General features: G+C 47.4%; 1 protein-coding gene across 1 annotated transcript; it reads left to right on the forward strand.

The window, feature by feature from the left end:
- Positions 1-5,918: 5,918 nt before the first annotated feature.
- Positions 5,919-21,283, forward strand: ptpn11b (protein tyrosine phosphatase non-receptor type 11b; the record flags this gene model as incomplete). Its single annotated transcript, XM_067239144.1, has 15 exons — positions 5,919-6,052; positions 11,432-11,626; positions 12,311-12,503; positions 13,083-13,202; positions 13,417-13,530; positions 14,693-14,789; positions 15,043-15,122; positions 15,277-15,429; positions 16,106-16,237; positions 16,480-16,634; positions 17,371-17,438; positions 17,804-17,955; positions 18,529-18,629; positions 18,872-18,982; positions 19,760-21,283. Coding segments are annotated over 14 exons (1,782 nt in total), but the record flags the coding sequence as incomplete, so codon positions are not given.
- Positions 21,284-23,855: the final 2,572 nt, after the last annotated feature.

Here is a 23,855-nt window from a genome sequence, read left to right on the forward strand (position 1 = left end):
GGTTTTCCTCGAAAACCGTCTGTCGGCTTCCAGACAGCTTTGGTGGTGCCCCAGCCTTACATTTACATTACATTACATTTAGTCATTTAGCAGACGCTCGTATCCAGAGCGACTTACAGTAAGTACAGGGACATTCCCCCGAGGCAAGTAGGGTGAAGTGCCTTGCCCAAGGACACAACGTCAGTTGGCATGACCGGGAATCGAACTGGCAACCTTCTGATTAATAGCCCGACTCCCTAACCGCTCAGCCATCTGACCCCCCAGCCTCCCTCTCTGACAGGGCAGTCTGGTGGCAGACTGGAGCTCTACAGTCCTCTACAAGAGAGTAAACTTGTTAACCATTAGCTTCTCCTTGGCTGCCTCAACAGGACCCCTGGGATCAGGCTTAACCAGGGGCTTAGGAGGGGAAACGCTTAGGAAGCTAAACTCATGGTTTCATGTCTGGCACTCTGGCTGCAAGTGACAGCAGCTTTCTGGTGAAAGTTGCCTGTCGAGGGTTGACCCAGTCATGATACTGTGTCTTTTCTTTAATAGACTATGTCGTCGTTATCGGCTTTACGTGAAACATAATTTGTCTTTGCATAGAAAAGATTGTCCTTTACTTAGGAAATAGTTGTTTATGTTTTTCTCACGAATCATGTTGTTTGAGTAGTTTAGCAGGTCCTCCATGTCAGCTTCACAAACAGTTTGACCTGGATGGACAGGTGTATTTCATCTTCCACCAACTTCTCTATGAATTGACAGGGTTTGGGTTTTCGCTTATCTGGATTCCTAATGTACAGGCAAATGCTTTATTGCTCTAATTTTACTGTAACCACAAACAAGTGCCGTTTAAAATCCCAACAAGCTGTTAGACCTTACAGACGACTGTTTTGCTAAAGTCCAAACATCAGCATTCAATGACCAGACCACTTATAATTTGGGATTAGGATTGCACCCCCCCCCCCCGCCCCCCCCGGTCAGCCTGCCTCTCTCTAATATTCTAATATGAGGGGAAAGTAATCCTGGCAGGGCAAGTTGGGTCAGAGTAGTAGGGGGCGGTCTGGAGTTGACGTGGCGTCGACACGTCCTGTGTCCAGAGTGGTTAGGTTGATAGCCCGCTGCTCAGGCCTGATAGGAGCGCCCAGCCTTCTGGCGCTATCAGGACACCTCACACTCATCCAAATCCTAGATTAAGCTTTCCCTCCCTCCCTCCCTCCCTCCCTCCCTCCCTCCCTCCCTCCCTCCCTCCCTCCCTCCCTCCCTCCCTCCCTCCCTCCCTCCCTCCCTCCCTCCCTCCCTCCCTCTCTCTCTCTCTCTCTCTCTCTCTCTCTCTCTGGCTTTCTTTGTAGCTCTCTCTCGCTCTCTCTTTCGCTCTCTCTCTCTCTAGCTCTCTCTCTAGCTCTCTCTCTCTCCCCCTCCCTTGTGTAACTGTGCTGGATTACCCAGCTCAGAGACGGTAGCAACAGGAGGCTTCGACCAGAATGGTGAGGTAAGAAAAAACCCCCATCTCAATCTGCTACCTGCTATTACAGAGTACCGGCTGTGTCCTAACAGCTGACTTGCATAATGTAAATAGCAGCATATTCCCTGTGTTATGGTGCTCTGGGTCACGGTGGTGAGCCAGGCAAGAGCAAGACTGTCTTGGGACAGCAAGTGACTTTGTGTGTGTCTGCTGGGGAGGTCTGGGTGTGTGTGGGGTAGTGTGATGGCTGTCTGAGGGCTGGGTGTGTGTGGGGTAGTGTGACGGCTGTCTGAGGGCCTGCTGATGGATGTCATGGGCCTCCAGTGGGATTGACCCCAGTGAACTGTTAAGTGTTTGGGGATAGACCATGGCTATGTGCTGACCCAGGCCACGGCGCATTGATGCGGGTTAGGATTAGCGGGGTAATTGGTGAGCCTGCTCTTTGTTCACCAAGAGGGGGTTGGGGTTGCCAGGGTGACCTGTCTGACTCCCCATATGCAGGTGTAACTGTATGCGTGTCTGAGGGATTGATGTGTGTGCGTGTGTATGTGATTCTGTGTGAGTGTGCATGTGTGTGTGCATGCCTGTGTGTGTGTGCGTGTGTGTATCTGTGCATGCCTGTGTGTGCATGCTTTGGGGGGTCAATGGTGTGTGCACATTAGAGCCCAAAGCAGAAAGCTCCTCTTTACCCTGTCTGACCTCCACGTCCCCCCTCTCCGACACGTTAAGACTGGCTTTTACACTTCTCCTTCTTGCAAAAGGAAATTCCTTGTCTGTGTAAACTTTCATGCCGATTAAAACCCTTTCTGATGATCTATTCTTCATGTGCATTTTGGAGGCTTACACTGCCTGCCTCGGTCGCAGACCTGACCAAACGCAAACAGAAAAGTAAGGCCTGATGTCCTTACGCAGGCATGTAAAGATGACAGAGAGGGACAGGGAGAGAGAGAGAGGGGGGGGGGGGGAGAGAGGGGGAGAGAGAGAGGGAGAGAGAGATAGGGGGAGAGAGGGGGGGGGGGGAGAGAGAGGGGGAGAGAGAGAGGGGGAGAGAGGGGGGGGGGGGGGGGGAGAGAGGGAGAGAGAGGGAGTAAAATCTAACCTTCCCCACAAGATTACTACACCATAGCTAAAAGCCCTAATGCCCTTTATGTCTGCATAGAAGCATTTAAACAAGCTTCAGGTGTTTAGTATCTTTATGTCTGTTGGGTCATTTTGAACCTGGCATGTATTGTTGTAGGAAGGGTTTTGTGGAGATTATGGGTCACAAATGTCGCCGGTTTATGGCGTGACTGGGTTCTGAGACAGAGGCTCATTCTGCAGCCATTGTTTCATTGGTTGACATGTGACATGTGACATTTAGTCATTTAGCAGACGCTCTTATCCAGAGCGACTTACAGTAAGTACAGGGACATTCCCCCCGAAGCAAGTAGGGTGAAGTGCCTTGCCCAAGGACACAACGTCATTTGGCACGGCTGGGAATCGAACTGGCAACCTTCAGATTACTAGCCCGACTCCCTCACCGCTCAGCCATCGCTCAGCCATCTGACATAAGTGCTGGGGATTGTATAGTGGATTAGGTACACAGGCCATTCTGTTCCTATGACAGATAAATGCTATTTCCATGTCATAGTACAAAAATATCAGATTAAGAACCGTTTCTGAACTAATCTGGTCCTCTACGGACAGAACACTATACAGCCCATGGTGTCTTCAAAGTTTAACTTTCAAAGACGTGGGAAAAGACCTGTCCTACCACTGTGTACCACAGCTTCCTTTTTCAGTATTGAGATGGTATCATCTCTGAAGGCATTCAGCAGGAAGAACAAAGCTCCATCTAAGGAGTCACGCTGCTTTTCAGAATAAAAGTCATGCTTCAGTCAAGATCAGCAGCAAAACAGACATCAATCCCAGTTGTCTTCCCCTGTCCCATTTGACTCAGAAGCCTTCGTGGGGAGAACGAGACCTCAGTGGAACAATTACGTCTGTGGTGTCTCATATCATCTCATAAACATCAAAAATAACACCAGGAATCCATGTTTAGCTGAAGACCAGTGCTCAGTTGAAACATTTCCAACCAGGTGTTCCCCCAGCACCAGTGATGTCCTTCCTCTGGTCTCTTCCCTCTGGTTGGCTGACTGCGGACCAGGAGGATAAGGCGTAGAGGTTCTCTGGCTGTGCATTGTTCCTTCAGCCAATGACCCGTTCACGGCTGTGTCTCCCACTGTGCTTGATGCCCGCTCAGCCCTTTGATGATGTCACTGATCCTCGTTCAAGTCCCCCCTCGCCATGTATTTGTGACTAATCCCTTGGTGAATGCCAGTTGTAATCGGTTACAATTGTCTGTTTGAAAAGTTCCTCCACTAATCTCCCCTGAGGCGGAATGAGAAAAAGCACTGTGCTTGGGGGGCGGGGGGGGCACGGGCGGGGGGGGGGGGGGGGGGGGCACGGGCGGAGGGGGTTGGGGGGGGCAGGTACCATCTGGGGCACTGGCGGTCCCCAGATGTCTGCCTGCTTTTGTCCCGTCTGCCACCTCACACACACACGTCACACACTTGCTCACACACACACACACGTGTCACACACACTCTGTTATCCCATCTCTTACGAGCGTCATGTGATGTAGCTTTGTGAATGACAAGCTGTCGTTCTAGTCTGATTCACATATACTGAGGCTTGTCTCAGGAGCAAAGGTGTTGGGTGCGCAGGGGTTCACAGCACAGCTGTTCTCATCTGGCTTTTTCAAGGACTTCAACAGTTTGACTGGCTGCATTTGACACAAGTCCTTTAATCATCTGAGTTCAGGGCACATTTATGAGGTCAACTGGGATTACACAGTGATGGTATCACAGGCTCAAGACAAAGTGTGAAATATAGTGCTATGTGAGCAGGGTGAAGCTTATGAAGTATAATAAAGGGATGTTCACTGTCAGGATTGGTCATGTGTTTTGACCTTGATAAGGATGATAGGTTTAGGGTAGGTTAGTGATGTGATGTGATGAGCACCATGTTAATAAGGCTTGTTTGTGTGGACACGCTGTACCATCATAATTATTTTTTTGCTTGTGAAACGTGGGGGAAGGAAAGTGATGAGTTGGACTCTGAAGTGCGTGAGATATGTGACTCACAGATTCTAAAAATGCCAGTGTGAAAAGGCTTCTTTTCCCACTCATATTGAATCATCAGTATTGACTTATAATGGTACATTTTACCATCCAAATTCCCCTAGTTATTCATTGTTTTTCATATGCAAATTATGTCAGGGAGTCAGATGGCTGAGTGGTGAGGGAGTCGGGCTAGTAATCTGAAGGTTGCCAGTTCGATTCCCGGCCGTGCCAAATGACGTTGTGTTCTTGTGTACTTCACCCTACTTGCCTCGGGGGGAATGTCCCTGTACTTACTGTAAGTCGCTCTGGATAAGAGCCGGGGCGGTGGAGGCCGGGGCGGAGGAGGCCGGGGCGGTGGAGGCCGGGGCGGAGGAGGCCGGGGCGGTGGAGGCCGGGGCGGAGGAGGCCGGGGCGGAGGAGGCCGGGGCGGAGGAGGCCCGGGCGGTGGAGGCCGGGGCGGAGGAGGCCGGGGCGGTGGAGGCCGGGGCGGAGGAGGCCCGGGCGGAGGAGGCCCGGGCGGAGGAGGCCGGGGCGGAGGAGGCCGCAGGAGACCGAGAGAGTCTGTGACGCAGTAGCAATGCAGGTGCCAGGATCCCTGCTGTGTACCCCGCCCTGTAGGAGGGTGTGCCTGACGCGTGATGACGATTGCTAATGACGGGCGAGGTCTCGCGTCCCCTGCATGAACCAGCTTTGCTTGTTTATGGTCATGAACTTCTTTTCGTTTTACTATAATTTTACTGCACAGGTGCAAAATAATTTAGCAGTTCACATGTTTCCTTTCAAGGAATCCCTCTCAGGTGACTGCTGGTACCAACAGCAACATGATCCAGTGTTTAGTTTTGCATCACTGTGAGTAGGATGGAATAAATATGATCCTTTACTGCCTCCAGTACTCCAGCAGCATTCAACAGGAAGCAACAACTGATCAGGAAATAACATCAGCTGGTGGTCTGACCTGTAAACTGAATATGGGTTGTTGATGTTACTGTGGTGGAGCTGAATGGACTCACTGATGCAGTCTCTTGGAAAGATGACATTTCAGTGTTACTTATGATACATGTAATATCTAATATGTTTTTTCAATCTCTCAGTGGAACCAAAATACTGAAGAAATATATACACTGAACTTAAATCTAAACACTGCATGCAAGCAGTTGCATGTTTCAGGATCTGCGATAAAAGATCCATGAAATCCATTTGAAATCCTAGCAAAATTCATCAATTTAACTTATTAACTTCCTCAATAAACTGCAACATTAACCATCTTTGAAATTCAAATCTCAAACTCTGTATATGTGTTCTGTCTATACGGCAGGAAAATCCAGATAGGCTGTGCCTCAGTGGTACAGGCGCTGTAATTCTCTTCTGTGTGGTTCTCCAGGTGGTTCCACCCCAACATCACCGGCGTGGAGGCAGAGTTGCTGCTCCTCACCAGGGGAGTCCACGGTAGCTTCCTGGCCCGGCCAAGCAAGAGCAACCCAGGGGACTTCACTCTGTCCGTCAGGTGGGCCTTAGTGTGGAGGGCCTCCCGTTACTGTCTCTCTTTCTCTCTCTGTCTCTCTCTCTCTCTCTGTCTCTCTCTCTCTCTCTCTCTCTCTCTCTCTCTCTCTCTCTCTCTCTCTCTGTGTCTCTCTCTGTGTCTCTCTCTCTGTCTCTCTCTCTCTGTCTCTCTCTCTGTGTCTCTCTCTCTGTCTCTCTCTCTGTCTCTCTATCTGTCTTCCTGTGTCCCTCCCCCTCTTTTTCCTCTCTCACACATGCTCGCTTGCTCTGTTCCTCCCCCCCCTCTCTCTCTCCTCTCTTTCTCTCTTCCTGTGTCCCTCCCCCCTCTTTTTTCTCTCCCTCTCTCTCGGGAGGTCGATTGCTCTCTTCCTCTATCCCTCCCCCCCTCTCTCTCGCTCTTCTCTCTATTGACCCCCCCTCCCTCTTTCTTTCTGTCTAGCCTATTTTAGCACATTAGCCATTTACGTTCTGCAGCTTTCCCGCTGGAGCAAAGTTCAGCGTTCAGAGCAAACAAAGCTATTGTCTCTCAAGTCGTTCGGTACGGCCAAACAGTCAACTGAGCGCATGAGTCAAGCTGTGTGTCCTCTGTGTCCAGTTGCCCAAGCCCAAATGGGAAATGATCACTCCCTCAGTTAGCGAGAGAGCGGGCCCAAGTCTGTGGGTGAACAGGGCTTTAAGATATGCTTCCTTTTGTTTCTCGGGGGGGAACTTCTAGGAAAATGAATGGACTGCCTCAAGAAAACAGAATTGGTTGTTATTAGTTTTTCTCAGGAATTTGCCTCATCCCTCAAGCCCTTCAAGGACCATGGCCTCCACCGAGCCAGGCATGATCACATCACTCCTGTGGCGTTGCGTTACATTGAATAACCAACTGTTTTTTGAGGGTCAGGAGGTCAGGGGGCAGATTACAAAACAGAATATGTTTCTGAGTGAATGTTTCTAAACATGTCATCCTAGGTACTTCCTAGGCTGAGAGAGAGAGAGAGCGAGAGAGAGACAGAGAGAGAGAGAGAGTAAGAGAGAGAGAGAGAGAGAGAGAGAGAGAGAGAGGGGGGGGGGGGGGGGGGGGGGAGACAGATGGAGGGAGGGAGGGGTGATATAAAGAAAGAATGAGAGTGAAATGGAGGCTCTGCCTTGGCAACAGATGCTTTTAAGAGGCTCATCAGTTAGACAAGCTCCTGGAAAACAGCCCAGCGCTGTTCTTTAGCTCTCCGTCCTTTAGCAGCAGTTGGCAGGGGCAGAGAGAGAGAGAGAGAGAGAGAGAGAGAGAGAGAGAGAGAGAGAGAGAGAGAGAGAGAGAGAGAGAGAATAAAGAATAAAGTGAGTCAGGGAGAGAGAGTGTGGTTGGGTGAAAAGAGAGCGAGAAGGAGCGTGAGGCTTAGAGAGAGAGAGTGTGAGGCAGAGAGAGAGAGAGTGTGAGGCAGAGAGAGAGAGAGTGTGAGGCAGCAGAGCCAGTGTGGTGGGAGGGTGGCGGGCAGGCTGAGGCTCTGAGCGTTAACACTGATGGCCCATGTGGAGGTCTGACCCCACGGTCTGTGGCTTTGTGGTCAGACTGCCTAACTGCTGCTGGTGGTGTGTGTGTGTGTGTGCAGCAATCTCAGACCATGACTCCAGTGGCTAAGCTGGACCACAGGCTAATATAAGAGAACACCCCTCGACACACACACATACACACGCACACAGAGACACACACACACACCACACACACACACAAAGACACGCATACACACATTCCGCTGACCCCCCCACCCTACCCCCAGTTGGGTGTCTGATTTATGTGGCTCCCCAACCCCTCCCGTGGTACAGTGAGGTCAGCCAGCCGTGTGCTGGGTGAGTGGCCCTCTCAGCAGGGCTCTGGAGAGGGGGCACTTTGAACTGGGCTCCTGCATGGGGGAGGAAAGGAGAGGAGCCTGCGGTCCTTGTTTTCATCACACACGCACACACACACCATCTCTTTGTCTTTGTCTTTCACTCGCACAAATGCACTCTGCCTCTGTCTTTCTCTCTCTCTCTCGCTCTCTCTCTCTCTCTCTCTCTCTCTCTCTCTCTCTCTCTCTCTCTCTCTCTCTCTCTCTCACTCTTAACACACACACAGTTCTGTACCAAATCTAAGGAGGAGATGAGTGGGTAATTACACAGTCATTAGGCCAGGCTCTTCTTACAGGGGCATTATGAGAAGAGGAGGCTCGCTTTTCTCTCTCTCTCTTTCTCTCCCTTCTCTTTCTCTCTCATACACTTGCTTTCTCTCTCTTTCTCGCTATCTCTTACTCTCATGTTCTCTCTCTGTCTCTCTCTCCCTCTCTCTCTCTCTCTCTCTCTCTCTCTCTCTCGTCATAATGGACGTCCAGGGACTCCCAGACTGTGTTATCTTGTTCTCCCTGCTTTTTCCCTTTCGCTTATCTCCTCCTCTCCCTTCTTTCCTGGACTGAGCCTGGGTGAGGGGGGAGGGTGAGGGGGGGAGGGGAGTGGGGGGGGGGGTGCAGGGGTGGGTGGGTGTAGATATTTCTGTTACCATTGCAGAAGCAGAGCTGAAGACTCAACTTCCTCAAAGAGGATGAGTTATTTTATTATTATTAATAATGCAATTATTTATTTGAAAGTTGGTGGGAGGAGTTCCACTAACCTCCCAACTCAACCGCCAAAATGTGGTTAATGTGAAACTCCTGGATGATGACAGAGTATTGATTGGGTGAGCGGGCTTAAATAAAGGTCCGTCAGAGGAGGCAGGTTGAGACTGAAGCGTGTGAGCCAGCGTGATGTTTGGCAGTCCTGCAGCTCGTTCTGTGGCCTTGCCACCCACTCTGTGGAGGTCATAGAACATCCCGGAGAGCAGGGATGGATTTCTCCCCTCGGTTATGTAATATGTGATAGGCTCAGTTCACTCACACATATTTCCATTTTCAGCTGGGCTATTCATAGATTTACACACTGAAATGTGACAGGAAAACAGACCTTGAGTCATGGAGCGTTGTTGATCACGCTCGGTTAAATTTTTGTGTGACAATAGGCAAGGCTTCTCACTGAGAGAAAAGGGTTTATTGAGTGAAAGATTTTACTTTTTTTTTTACTTTTAAGTGAAGCACACAGGTTCTTCTTTGTATTATACTTCCTTGTAATAAATGAAGAGTTATTATATATACTGTACATGCAGTATATACATGTGTTTATGCAATGTACATTCCAGTGTAAAGGTTTTCTCACTACCTATTGTTTCTGCTGTAACTAATTACTTAACTTAGTTGTGTCAGCCAGATCAGCATTCACAGGGCTTAATTCACAGGCCCAAAATGCATTGTGAAAGAGGCCCTAGATGCTGTCTGTTAACCTTCAGTTGCTGTCTGAGTTGGACAGAGATAGTGCAGAGGGCTGATGGGTAACAGGGCGGAGGCATGGAGAGAGACTAAATTGTGTCATTGTGTGTGTGTGTTTCTTGTCGGCTCGTTCTCCCAGGCTGCACTGAGGCAGGGAAAATCAATTATGAACTCATAGTGCTCTCCTGATAAACAGACAGACACACACACACACACACACACACACACACACACACACACACACACACACACACACTCAGCACACCTGAGTCAGGAGGGCTTAGGCTGAGACAGTAGCACAGCTGTGTGTGTGCTGTGTGTGTGTGTGAGAATGTATGTTTGTCTCTCTTTCTTTCTTCTTTCTCTCTATTTCTCTCTCTTACTTACTTTCTTTCTTCCTTTCCTTCTTCCTCATCCCTCTGTTCCCAGCCGAGCAGGAGGGCATCAGATGGGGCCTTATGGGGCCTTACAGAGAGCAGAGCTTACCTTTCTCCTCTTTACTGGAGCTTACAGCCTGAAACAGAGAATATTTATCAGTCATTGGAATTGCTGTACCCTGCTACTGGGTTGACATCGAAGGCTAACCATTCCCAGTTGATTCTGATAAAGTGACGGGTGCAGCTAGCATTGATTAATCACTGTTGAAACGAAATGTCATCTACTCTACACTGTCTTCATCTGAATCACATTCAGATGCCCTGCTGAATCTCCCAACAAGTATACACCATTGATTCCGAAATATCAAGCAGGTATCTCACTCGACTACGCGAGGCACTATCCGATCTGATTGCCATGTCTCCAAGTCAGCAGAGGACTGGAGGTGTGCAACCCATCCCAGTTGGATGTATTTGGCTCATTGCAAGGATGTTAATTGTATTACGCTCCCCCAAAAACAAGGCTCTCTGGAGGGTGGCTGCAGTATCAGCTTCGGAGCCATTAGCAGACTGCAGTCAGGAGGCCTGACCCTCTGATACACACATAACACTATTACTGAGATGGAGTGAGACACAGGTCAACAATGGAGAGAGATGGAGATGGAGGGAGGGAGGGAGGGAGGGAGGGAGGGAGGGAGGGAGGGAGGGAGGGAGGGAGGGAGGGAGGGAGGGAGGGAGGGAGGGAGGGAGGGAGGGAGGGAGGGGGGAGGGAGATAGAGAGGAGGCAGTTGGAGAGGAAGGAAAATAGCATTTGTTCCACTTCGTACGACCATTACTTGATAATCAATTTGCAGAGAAGGCTTATTACATTCCCCTTGCCAGATCAGATTGCAGAAAATGCTGTGCTGTCACTGGGGTTGCTGCTCTCTGCATCCTGGTGATCAGTGCATGTGTACTGTAGATGTGGGCTAGTGGTTTCCTGCAAAAACGCTGAAACTACAGGTGTATGCAAAGCACATATCAAGAATGTCTGTTGTTTTTTGTGCTTGTTTCTGCTGAAAGATTTGGCTCAGATGGTTTCGATGGTAATGGAAGCCTGGAAAAAGCAAGTCAACATGGCAACAGTTGAAGCAGGCCTCGCTTTTTTACTTCTTTCCATGCTGATAAGACTTTTTATGTTTGAATGTCTCATGTTGGTGTTTAGTGTGTGTGTGTGGTGGGTGGGATGGATGTGTGCATGCATTTTGTAAAGTGGTTCCAAATGTTTTCAGTTCCTCTGTAGCCTACCTCCCTTGGCACTGCCAGTTGTCGGAGAAATGCCTATTACTTCGAATTTCTACAAACCTCATGTTTTGTTTTCAACCATACATTTGCTGATCAGAGAGTTTTCTGCTGCACAAACACCAAGGGGTTCACTTCACCCCTGATAGCAGCCACCTGTCATCATCAACTGGCTTTCTGTGGGGTTCTGCAGAGATTAGATGACTGGATGTTGTTGAAACAGTCAACTCTGAGAATACACAGTACAGGATGACTAACTACAGCTAAATCCTCTCCCCTCTGGTGTGTACGCTTGTGTTTGTTTACGTGTGCATGTTTGTGCGCATTTGTGTGCTTGTTTACGTGTGCGTGTTTGTGCGCATTTGTGTGTTTGTGTGCTTGTTTACGTGTGTGTGTTTGTGCGTGTGTGTGTGACAGGCGTAGCGATGAGGTCACCCACATTAAGATCCAGAACTCGGGGGACTACTATGACCTGTACGGCGGGGAGAAGTTTGCCACACTGGCTGAGCTGGTGCAGTTCTACACCGAGCAGCACGACCTGCTGAGGGAGAGGAACGGGGACGTCATCGAGCTCAAGTACCCGCTCAACTGCAAGGACCCCACCTCGGAGAGGTACACACCCCACACACACACACATTCACCACCGACTCACCGCACATAAAATACAATGGCAGTGCTTCTAACCACGATGCCCACTCTGGACTGAATCTGAACATGCGTCCTTCGCAATTAAATGACAGTAAGACTTAAAAACAGGACAGACTCAAACAACTCTTCCTCGTTGTTGACATCTACACGGCAATATTTGTCAATCTGCACATCTTGTGCTGACGTCTTACTCTGCGCTGAGTTCCAAGAAAGGCTCGCGATCTGTGTGGAGCTTTGCTGTCTTGTGGTTCCTCCATTCAACCCACACCTCTTGCAGGAGCCTCCTACACGCTCGCAAATGCAAGCCACACACTCGCACGAACACAAAGCTTGCCAAGTCTATGTAAATAACAATCACACCCCTGAACTCTCCGACATGGAGAGATCCAAACGTACACTTTTCTTAGGAAATTATGTGGATGCATGAAAATTGCTGTAGTATGACATTCAGGAATCTAAAAGATTGAGACTTAACTTTCCTCATAGGCCTACTCTCATAGGTTTCTAGTAAAACAGCCTGTAGGGCCTAACCTACAGCTACAATTGAATTTGATGAAGCTGATATGTGTAAATTATCTGTGGAATTAGGCTGGTTTAAATAACGGATGTTGACAGTCCGCAAACCTCATTTATCTGTCCCGCTACCAGGTGGTACCACGGGCACCTTTCAGGGCGCGACGCAGAGAAACTGCTGACCGACAAGGGCAAGCCTGGCAGCTTCCTGGTACGAGAAAGCCAGAGCAAACCGGGCGACTTTGTGCTCTCTGTGCTCACCAACGAGGAGAAGCACGAGAACGTGGACCGCAAGACCAAGGTCACACATGTCATGATCCGCTACCAGGTGAGACAAGGGCCGGGTTTCCCAGATTCGTTAAGAAGCTCTTAACGCTATGAGCTTCTTAGGAGCGTTCTAAGAGCGTTCAAGGTCTGCCAAGGTCTGTTATGGCCTCTGTTTAGGGAGGCCCAGAGACAGTTACCCAATTTTTGGAGAACTAGCCTAGGTGTTAGCATAGTTTTAGTCTGTTACAACGAACCTGAATCATCAACTATCTATTTGTTAGAATCATAGCGAAAACCTTGGTCTAGGTAAAAAAAAATACCGGGGTCCCACTATCGTCCACCTAGCTCTCGATGCTCATCCGTCGTCAGGAATCTTAGAAAATGTAGCGACAATCTCCACACCTACACATATGTACACATTCCTAAACAATTACCCCTTTGCATAGCTGGTCAGGCAGGTAACCGCTAACAAACTAGTAGGTTAGCAGGTAACTGGTACTTTAATGGGAAGTGCTTTGAGACTCAGTAGTGGCTAGAGACTAACGATGCTAGCAGGAAGATCTTTGAGGCACAATACTGGCTAGGCTAACGACGCTAGGAGGAATGCTAGACTAACGAACTGGTGCCGTGTACTCCACAGCCGGATGGGAAGTACGACGTGGGTGGTGGCGAGAGGTTCGACACGCTGGCCGACCTGGTGGACCACTACAAGAAGAACCCCATGGTGGAGAAGAGTGGCATCGTAGTGCACCTGAAACAGGTGAGACGCCAGCGATACCACAAACTCGCGGCGTAATCTCCATCTGAAAAGAAGAATCTGACGTCTAGCTAGCTTGTAGTTAACATACTTTTATATAAACTCATGATATCTGACGATAATTTTGAGTGTGAACGCAGCTTACTCGGGCAAAATATTTGAACAACGTATAAGCGCGGATGTGTCATTTTTTTATTTGTCCTTCTGGACACGGCAGCCCTTCAACGCCACCAGGATAAACGCAGCCAACATCGAGAACAGGGTACAAGAACTCAACAAAGTGGCAGACAACTCAGAGAAACCAAAACAAGGCTTCTGGGAAGAGTTTGAGGTAAGTGTTCTGATATCATAGATATCATCAGTGTGCTGTGAATGACTTGAACCTGTGACCTCTAGATCTGCAGTCAAGTGCTGTAACCACTGAGCCATACAGCACTAATATATAATAAAATTGCTGTTTCCCAGGGTGATGACCCAAACTTGAAACACAGGCTGTTTCTCATTCCACGCTTTTCTCCGTTCTTGTGTGACATCATCTTTCATTTCTCAAGTACGGTTCCAATCCCAAGAACACAAGTCACCAAGAACGCCAAAAATACCCGGAGGTGTTCTTGATCCGCCCCTTTTTTCGAGGATGCATCGGTCTTGCAAGACCGCGTGAACTGAGAACGACTTGAGATGTGTGTGTTCTTGCAATGACTTCTGGGAAATCAGATGCGTTCTCGCTGACCAAGTCACCATCCGATGCATCCTCTATGAAAGGGACTGATCAAGAACATTTCCAGGTATTTTTAGCGTTGTTGGTGACTTGTGTTCTTTGGATTGGAACCGTACTCGGGCAATGAAAGATGACGTAAAACGAAACAGCCGGTGACTTGGTCAGCGAGAACGCATCTGATTTCCCAGAAGTCATTGCAAGTACACACACATCTCAAATCGTTCTCCGTCCTTGCGGTCTTGCAAGACCGTTCTCGCAAGACGCTTGGCAAGAACGTTCTTCTCAAGAACGCAAATACATTCTTGGCGTTCTTCGGATTGATAAACAGCAACAGACTCCTCTCACACAGGAAGACAGGTTTTCATCCTTACTCAGTAGTACTTGATCTGGCTTGGGTGGCAAGACCTTTTTTATCTCAGTGTCCTCAGGGGGCGTCAGATGGGTTCTTTGGCACAGAAGTACCTACCATAGTTAGTGCTGTGCACAAAAAAGGTTAAAGTGCACAGTTAATATAATGAGCTTCGTAAGAGTTGAGTAAAAAGAACTCCACAGTGACCCCTGCTGTATGTGACTGAACACACCCCACACAAACCTGAGCCTTTATTAATTCATAACTCGCTGGTTATGATTAAGTTATGGCATCATTGCAGATGATGGGGTGCCTGTTCCTTCAAGCAAATTTTCTGAAATATTTTGGCTGACTTAACTCCCCACTGTAACAGCCATCTCTCCTCCCTCCCTCCTTTCCTCTGTTGTCTTATTTTGCTCGCTGCAGGTGCTGCAGCAGCAGGAATGCAAGCTGTTGTATCCCAGGAAAGAAGGACAGAAACCAGAGAACAAGAGTAAAAACCGATACAAGAACATCCTCCCCTGTGAGTTACATCACTTCCTGTCTGTAAATCATCCTCGCAATACTGCCAGTTCTGTCTCGTTTTATCGTCCACCTGGGAATAGGATATAATTACGTTATTTAATCTCTTAGTATTGGATTTTGACTAGACAGTGTGTTTTTACCAGGGCCTGGAGTACAAAATACAGATCCTTTACAGTATCACACAGATAGTAAAAGTGCTCACTCTGTTGTGCTGTGTGTGTGATGACGGCCGGGTGTCTTGTGCTTGTCAGTTGATACGACACGTGTGGAGATCAGAGAGGCAGACACGGAGGTGCCTGGCTCTGACTACATCAACGCAAACTACATCAAAGTGAGTTCTACATCTCCACCTGCTGGCTGTACATCCTACTCTGTCCTATACCCCCACATCTCCTACATCCACACCTGTTTATCTACATGTCTCCATAAGTTTATATGGAAATAGTCTATATGACTTACATTTGTTTAATCTGTGTGTGCTCCAGAGTTTGCATGACGAGGGTCGTCATGACGAGGGCAAGGTGTTCATCGCCACTCAGGGCTGTCTGCAGAACACCGTCATCGACTTCTGGAAGATGGTGTACCAGGAGAACACGCACGTGATCGTCATGACCACCAAGGAGATGGAGCGTGGACGGGTAGGCTCTCACACAGTGGCGGTGTGTGTTTCCTGTCTGTCACCGTGGTTACCTGGGTTCCTGGGAACTGTTGTTGTTAGAGGAAGTGGCTTTGAGTTCCTCAATACTGCTTGACTTTCAATACTTTCAATTCCTGCATTGCCAAGTCTTATAGGAAGTACGTGGAGTTTAATAGGAAGTGCATGTTACCGTGCTTCATGGACTATCGCTTCGCACAAGTGGCGATTGTTCCATCTACGTTCATTGTTTGTTAGGGTAGCCATTTTGTGTCAGAGGTCTCCCAGCTGAATGGCCGTCGGAGCCAGGAGGTGAGGATGAGGAGTGGTGTTAGCTGACCTCAGCAAAGTGGGGTTAGCGGGGGCGGAAGGGGGCTAGGGGGGATAGTGTGACAGCTAAGCTGATCGTAAAGCTGCTTGGGAGGAAATCTCCTCCTTCTAGATTGTGTCATGCTCCACTTCTCCTCTCTCTGACCCCCGCCTCCTCTCTCTGACCCCCGCCTCCTCTCTCTGACGCCCGCCTCCTCTCTCTGACGCCCGCCTCCTCTCTCTGACCCCCGCCTCCTCTCTCTGACCCCCGCCTCCTCTCTCTGACCCCCGCTTCCTCTCTCTGACCCCCGCCTCCTCTCCCTGACACCCGCCTCCTTTCTCTGACCCCCACCTCCTTTCTCTGACCCCAGAACAAGTGCGTGCGCTACTGGCCTGACCTCAACGCCACCAAGGAGTTTGGGAAAGTGAGTGTGAAGAACGTGGAGGAGCGCCCTGCCCAGGACTACATCCTGCGAGAGCTTGAGGTCATGCGCTTGGACCGGGTAAGCTTGCAAACACAGAGGTGGGGAAACGTCCCCCTAAACTCAGCCCTGTTTCCAGCCACCCCAGACACGACAGAGAAACAAGAACATTTCCACCTCGCTTTGGGATCAAAACGATCAAATAGACATGCAAACAACACCAGTTTCCCCCTTGTCCACGAGGCTAGACCTGTGTGTCTGAAGAATCAGTTAGTGTGTCTTTGCCGGCCCACCTAACTGAACTTGCTTCTGTCCACCTCTAGAGGGAGCCTGTGAGGTACATCTGGCACTACCAGTACCTGAGCTGGCCCGACCACGGAGTGCCCAACGAGCCTGGAGGAGTGCTCAGTTTCCTGGAGCAGGTCAACCGCACCCAGGCCTCCATTCCAGACACGGGGCCCATCGTGGTCCACTGCAGGTAAACGAGGAAGAACATCCGCTAGGACGTGTACAGCTGTCTCACACAACACCAACCAATCACCAATCAACCAATAACACCAACCCGTCAGGCCTATAGGGATCCACGGCAAGCAGATCATCTGTACACGTTGTAATCACATTTCTCGCGTTGTCACTCTGTATTGTATAAAGCAGGGTTCTCCAACCCTGGTCCTCGAGGGCCGCTGTCCTGCATGTTTTAGATGTTTCCCTGCTCCAGCACACCTGATTCAAATGAATGGTCATTACCCGGCTTCCACAGAGCTTGATAACAACCCATTAATTTGGAACAGGAGTGCTGGAGCAGGGAAACAAATAAAACATGCAGGACAGCAGCCCTCGAGGACCAGGGTTGGAGAACCGTGGTATAAAGTGTTCTAACGACCGAGGCTCTTGCGACAAAGAGCAACCAATGGCTTATGTTGCCTACGCTACAGCTTGTTGCCCCCTCTATGTAAAGCTGAATGATTGCTGGGAAGAGCTACTGTGACATAGGAGTCAGGTGGCTGAGCGGTGAGGGAATCGGGCTGGTAATCCAAAGGTTGCCAGTTCGATTCCCGGTCATGCCAACTGACGTTGTGTCCTTGGGCAAGGCACTTCACCCTTCTTGCCTCGGGGGAATGTCCCTGTACTTACTGTGAGTCGCTCTGGATAAGAGCGTCTGCTAAATGACTAAATGTAAATGATGTAAATCCTGGTCTCCTGTGACTCCTCAGTGCTGGCATTGGGAGGACGGGCACCATCATTGTCATTGATATTCTGATTGACATTATCAACAGACAAGGTAAGGAAGCCCTGACTCATCCATTTCCCTGTTTTCAAATGTCAGCCAGACGTGAGACTGTTGTAGAGCGCTGACATTTTGCTCGCAAGCGCCGTGAGTTTGCATGTTGGGATTAGGATTTACAACTGTATCTTTGTAACTGTGTCAAATACCTTGGCCCTTGAGCTTTCTGATTGCGTGTGTGTGGCATGTTTGTGGTGTGTGTGTGTGTGTGTGTGTGTGGAGGGGGGGGGGGGGATGGGTCATTTGAGACAAATCCGATACTTGTCTAAACATTGTTCCCCTTCTGTGTGTGTCACACTTTGTGTGCGTGTGTGTGTGCGCTGTATTTGCGCTGCATGTGTGTGTGGGTGCGTACGTTTCAGGACTGGACTGTGACATCGACATCCCTAAGACCATTCAGAGAGTTCGTCAGCAGCGTTCAGGCATGGTTCAGACTGAGGCCCAGTACAAGTTCATCTACATGGCTGTGCAACAGTACATCGACACAGCACAGAAGAGACTGGAAGAAGAACAGGTATTCCGTCAACATCCAGACAAACCACTTCAAACTACTGTTTACTTAAGTTCATTTTTACAGTTGCTTCGTGTACACCTACTTCTGGAGCATACATAAGTTACTTCATTGTGTTATGGGTGTGAAGAAAGAGATGTTTCTTGTAAAAAGGTTTATACAAATAAGATTAGATTTGATTGACTCCTCCTTTCCTTTCCATTATGGCTTCTTCTGCTTGTTCACCGTGACATCGTGTTTTTCTGGCATTTGCTTCTCTGGGTAACTCCTGCTTATCACAAGGGTATCACTGCGTATTTTGACACCCGAAAGCCGTTATACAACTTGAGACAAGCCCCTCTAAATTACATCTACGTGACATCACAGACCTGTAGTTCTATTTCCTGGTTTCAGTCGGGAAAGGAACAATTGAGGTGAATTTGAGCTTGAAGGACCCGGTTAATAAGTATGGGTGTCAACCAGTTAAGCGAGTCAGCCCATTGTACCTAGTCTTTGTTTAGCAAATGAAGTGTTGCTTTGTTAAACAGCTCTATTTCCCTGAATCTAACAGTTTTTTGTGTTTCTTGACTTTTTCAGAGGAATAAGACAAAGGAAAGAGAGTACTCAAATATCAAGTATCCCCAGACAACCAATGCCAGGTCAAAACCCAACATGACAACATCTCGCTCTTCCTCCGTGTAAGTTACCCCCCCCCCACCCGTCTCAAACATGGCTCATGTAGAATAGTCCCTAATGTATTCTTCCCATAACTCTTAGCAACACATATATACTCTTAGATTATGTTTTTCTTGCATTAGATTTATTGCAATCAATGAGTATGAGCTGTAATAATAAGACGAAAAGAAAGCAAATGTCCGTGGATAAGGAGGGAAGGCTCTGAACATGGATTTGGCTCATGGCCCTGTGTCCTGTGTTGTAGCATGACAAACGAGGACTCGTCAGGTGTATACGAGAACTTAAACATCAAGAACCCCAAGACGTCAGCTAGCAGCAACACCAGGAGGTAAATCTGGGACCACTGCTTCTCTCTGTGAGTACTGCATCTGACTGCTCATGTATGGGGGTCATTTGGAGAAAAATGTTATTAAAACAAATATATATACAGTATAAATAATGCTAAATATAATTTCATATTTATTTAGGTTAGACTTAGTTCTTTATGGATTTTTGTTGTTGATGAGGATGCATGGTAGCAGGTCTGGCATACTTCTGTAAGCTTTAAAAATGAACTGTCCAAATCCCAAAGATTTCCACCTTCTGGCACTTAAAACTGATGTCCTTTGCAACATTTTAATTTTGCAACAGCACATCCTTTGTTTGGAGCAATATTAAGTAGCCGTGTGTTGTCCTTGAGACCATTTGGGATACACTGTCCCAAGCCTGCTAAGCCCTGCGTTCTCTCTGACACCTGTTTTCCCACAACAAAGACAACCAGAGAAAAGGACAAACTCGTTTCCCTGTGTGTAGTAAGATCAACTCAAGCCTCGTACAGTGTGTGTGTGTGTGTGTGTGTGTGTGTGTGTGTGTGTGTGTGTGTGTGACTCTGTGGACCTGTTTATGTGTGTGACTCTGTGGACCTGTTTATGTGTGTGACTCTGTGGACCTGTTTATGTGTGTGATTCTGTGGACCTGTTTATGTGTGTGACTCTGTGGACCTGTTTATGTGTGTGACTCTGTGGACCTGTTTGTGTGTGACTCTGTGGACCTGTTTATGTGTGTGACTCTGTGGACCTGTTTATGTGTGTGACTCTGTGGACCTGTTTGTGTGTGACTCTGTGGACCTGTTTATGTGCTTCATTTTCAGCAGCAGCGATGCTCATTTAGCACCGACAGAACCACAGAGGGGCCCCCGGGGCTCTCGCCTCCAACCCCACGACGGTGGTCCCTTCCTGGGATGAAGGTGGTGGGTGCTGACCCCTCTACCGTCCCCCATCCTCCACAGCTGTCCCACTGCTGCCCTGCTGGGTTTCTGTGCGAAGCCTTTGCCCCTCAATGGAGAGGGAGGAGTACAGCGAGACTCTCTCCTCACGCGCGCACACACACCCGCTCTGCTCCTGTCCAGCAGCAAAGTGCCTCAAATACCAGACGCATGTAACTCCGCCTCCTCTATCCCGCCATTTTCACCGTCCTCCCCTGACGTTCTCGTCTGTAGTCTTCTGGAATGAACCGACACAGGAAAAACAAAGTAGTTGCATACTCTTTGCGCGACGTAGATGTTTTGCTCAGATTCTAGCGCAGCGTTTTGATCGCTCGCGTTCTAGAATGCGGAAGGTTCTAGAGGGTTGTTCCGCGCTGAACCTTCTACGGGTTTATGGGACACAAAATGGTGAAGCTAAGCTATTTCACTGTTCGTTCTCAGAGACTGTGCTATTCTCTCTTTCCCTCTCTCTCTCTCTACCTGTTTTACTGGCAGTCATCTACTTGAACCAAAGACTTTTTTGCTATGTTCTGTCTATGTGGCTGTAGTCATTACTGCAGGGCTGAGTGATATTTTGGGCAGTTATAGTCTGCTAGCACACAAGCCACTGGTGTGGACAACCTTGCCAATTCCTACTGAGACCTTTATTTTTAAAGTCAAGATGGAAGATGGTGTATTCCCAAGGGCTGTTCGCAACTGATGTCAGAGTCTGGCTGGAACAGGATATTGTGTTAGTTTGTTTTCTGACTGATATATTTTGAATGTTCAATTAGAGATATGTGCCCCCCCCCTCCCATGTGTGCTAGTCAACTATTGTTTCTTGTGCCAATACAAGATGTGCTTGCTTAACTATTCTTTACCAACAGAGCTGCTTCTTACGATCAACAGGACGCCATTGTGGCTTGTTGATTTCAGGGCCTCCAGTGTTAGTGTTTTTCGTATCTAAATGGTCAGGCAACATTCTCCCGCACCTTAGAATAAAACCACAAGCCCACTAAGGGAGGAGATACAGCACCAACTCATTCATAAAATGTTTATATCTGTTTTGATTTTATATCACATCCCATTCAATTATTTTTGATTTCCTTCTTTGTCATTATTAGCGTGGCTTTGTAACTAAGGTCATGACTTTTTTAAAGTGATCGTTTTCTGGAAAATTAAGTAGAAAGAAGGATGTTACAGTGTCTTCAGGTGCAGATGAGTCTGGGCTTTGGTGTATTTCACTTTTTAACATTTCAATGCACCATTCGGCACTAGCCCAGCAATCCTCCTTTCAGTCAACGTTTGAAGAGGAAACCTGTTGTCAAGGTTTCTGAGCGACTGCACTTCTATGCTTGTGTTGAATCCCTCCCTGCTCTGGGAAAAAGCCTGGAGACACTGTTCATAGAAAATGTTACATGGTTTAACATCTGCTGGGTGGGAGGTGAGGGGGGAGGTGAGTGAGGGAGGGAAGGAGGCAGGGAGGGAGGGATGGAAGAGTAGTAACAGAGAGGATGTTAGCCAGGCCAACTGGCGTGTGTCGCCAATCGCTCAAGTCCTTAACCAATGTTAGTGCGCCAGATGGCGCACAGCCCAAGATTAAAGAATAGATTTGTCTCCAAAAAGTAATCTGCAAGATGTCTGTAATCCTGGCTTGACCATGGTTTGGAGGAAGATGATGTTGGCGATGATGTCATAATGAGGTTGAGATTGTCAAAGCAGAATGCAGTGGGGCATCTGGCTGGCGTAATGCTAACTATCCTTAGCATTTGGTATGAAAATGTCATAGGGAGAGATGCATTATGGTTTAGCCTGTGTCAGAAATGTCCCATTTCAGTGACCCAGTTGTGCAGCCATGCAAAGGGCATACATACACACACATACAGACAGACATAAAGGGGTGTGTGCCTGTAGTAGACAGGCCTTTTCTGTTAGGCCTTGGAAGCACAACATAGACTGAACATAATGAGTTGCCTGCCACCACAATAATGATAACATTATCTCAGTGTGTTTGACTGTTTGTAGGGTGCAGTTTTAAATAGTTTTCTTTCTCTGTTTCTCTGTCATTCTTTCATTCTCTCATTATCTCTCTTTCTGTCTGCTTCCTATTGTATATCTGTGCACTCTAATTATTAATGCTATTTATGATTTAGTATAATTTGGTATCTAAACAAAACATTTGACTGCTTTCAGTAAGCATGCCCTCGTCCCTCATTTCAATTTCTACATTTCTAGGGATATTTTGATCATTTGCTACAAATGGGTTGTTGATATCATATACGAGTCACTGTGTGTAGTGAAATTACTGGAGTTGACACCTTGTGTCACTGGAAAGTAGATGTTTATAAAAAGATGTGGTTTGCTGCGATAAAGAGAACTCTGCAAATGTTTGTGAAATGAAACTATCCAGTGTCCCTGGATCCCTGTGTAAATCCTGTCAAATGAATGAATAGTGAATTTATTGTTTATTTTTGATTACCTAATCGTTGTGCGCTGTTGATGATGACGATAGTGATTTCTATTGCGTTTAATTATGCCTCAATGGGTCAAAACTTTCTATGATGTGGTAAAACATTTACACTTCAATACTTGAAATTGAGCATACAACTGCTGAATTCTCAGCTGCAAGGCTTTTCTTGTCTGGCTTTCCGGATGTCTAATGGCTGAAGAGTACAGTATTTTTGGTAGCAGTCTAGAAGTTTTTTTCATCAGTGTTTTATTGTTATATTTTCATTTAACTTTTTTTTTTATTTAACATTAATTGTAAATTGCTATTTGTTTTGTCCATTTATGCTTTTTGGTTTATTATTATCATTGTTGTTATTATTTTGGTGTTATTACACCATTGATAATCATGTTTTAATTGTAAGCTACACTGGTGTACATGGAGGTATACAGTAAATATATCACTTATTTTATTTCTGCTTGTCTCCTTAAATTTACTTGAATACTATGTTTCTATAGTTTTTATTTGTATCCTTGTTCCTTTGTTGGTTGCAATAAGCCTGATTTAAGTAGTGGTTTTCTGACTGTTCCTGCGTCAGATGAAGACTGTTTTCCCTCTCTTGCACTGGCTCAGCCCAAACGCCTTGTTCTGCCCAGGCTCACCGCTGATGCAATGACTTTGTCAGAAATGACAGAAATATTCTTCATTATTAAATAGTTTAATAAAATTGTATGATGGAAATATCTGACATTTCAAAGTACCTCTTGCCTTACTGTGTTAAAATATACATCAATCTTCTTGAAAAGCCGATGTGGATTTTCTCCTGTTGACAAGCCACTTGACCAGGTATTTGTTTTAGGCAAAGGGAAGAAACTAGCATGCTAGACCTTTTATCCCTGATACCTTTTAATTCTATGAACTATTTGCCCGTGTCATTTTCTTGGTAAAGTTTCTTTGTAGCGCCCTGCTTTAAGCACACTTCTTCAACATGGTCTATTTGCCCCTGTTTCCCTTCCAGCAGCAGTGGCATGTGATGCAGGTGCGAGTGTGAAAATCTGACAGAATCTGTTTGTGTCGTTGGTGGCTGATGTCCAGTAAGTAGTTGTAACAAAGGATTGGTTTGACAATTTATTTCTACCACTCAATACAATTAAACATTCATAGCTGTCACCATTTTCACTGCATTGGTCACTGTTAGCTATAGCTAGGTAACATCAACCTTCTGTTTGAATTAGTCAGTGAGAGAAGCTAACAATCCAGTAGTGTTCCTTATCTGGCAAGGTGACTGAGTGTCTACCGTCTGAAATGTACGTAGCTAACGTGAGGTTAATCCAGTTAATCGCACCATAGCGATTTCGCTTAATGTTGGCAGGTTTCAAACACACTAGTTGCATTTGCATAGCTAGCGAGCCAACCGATGGAGCAAACATTAGCTAGCACCTATTCCATGTGGCGTCGTCACTATCGACACTTTGCTAACGTCAGTTTAGTCCAAGATCAGCACGTATAGTTGTAGTTCTTCGAAGTCCCTTTTGCATGGTTAGCGATACACTGAACAAA

Source organism: Osmerus mordax, chromosome 7, assembly GCF_038355195.1.
Source record: "Osmerus mordax isolate fOsmMor3 chromosome 7, fOsmMor3.pri, whole genome shotgun sequence".
Classification (NCBI taxonomy): Eukaryota; Metazoa; Chordata; class Actinopteri; order Osmeriformes; family Osmeridae; genus Osmerus; species Osmerus mordax.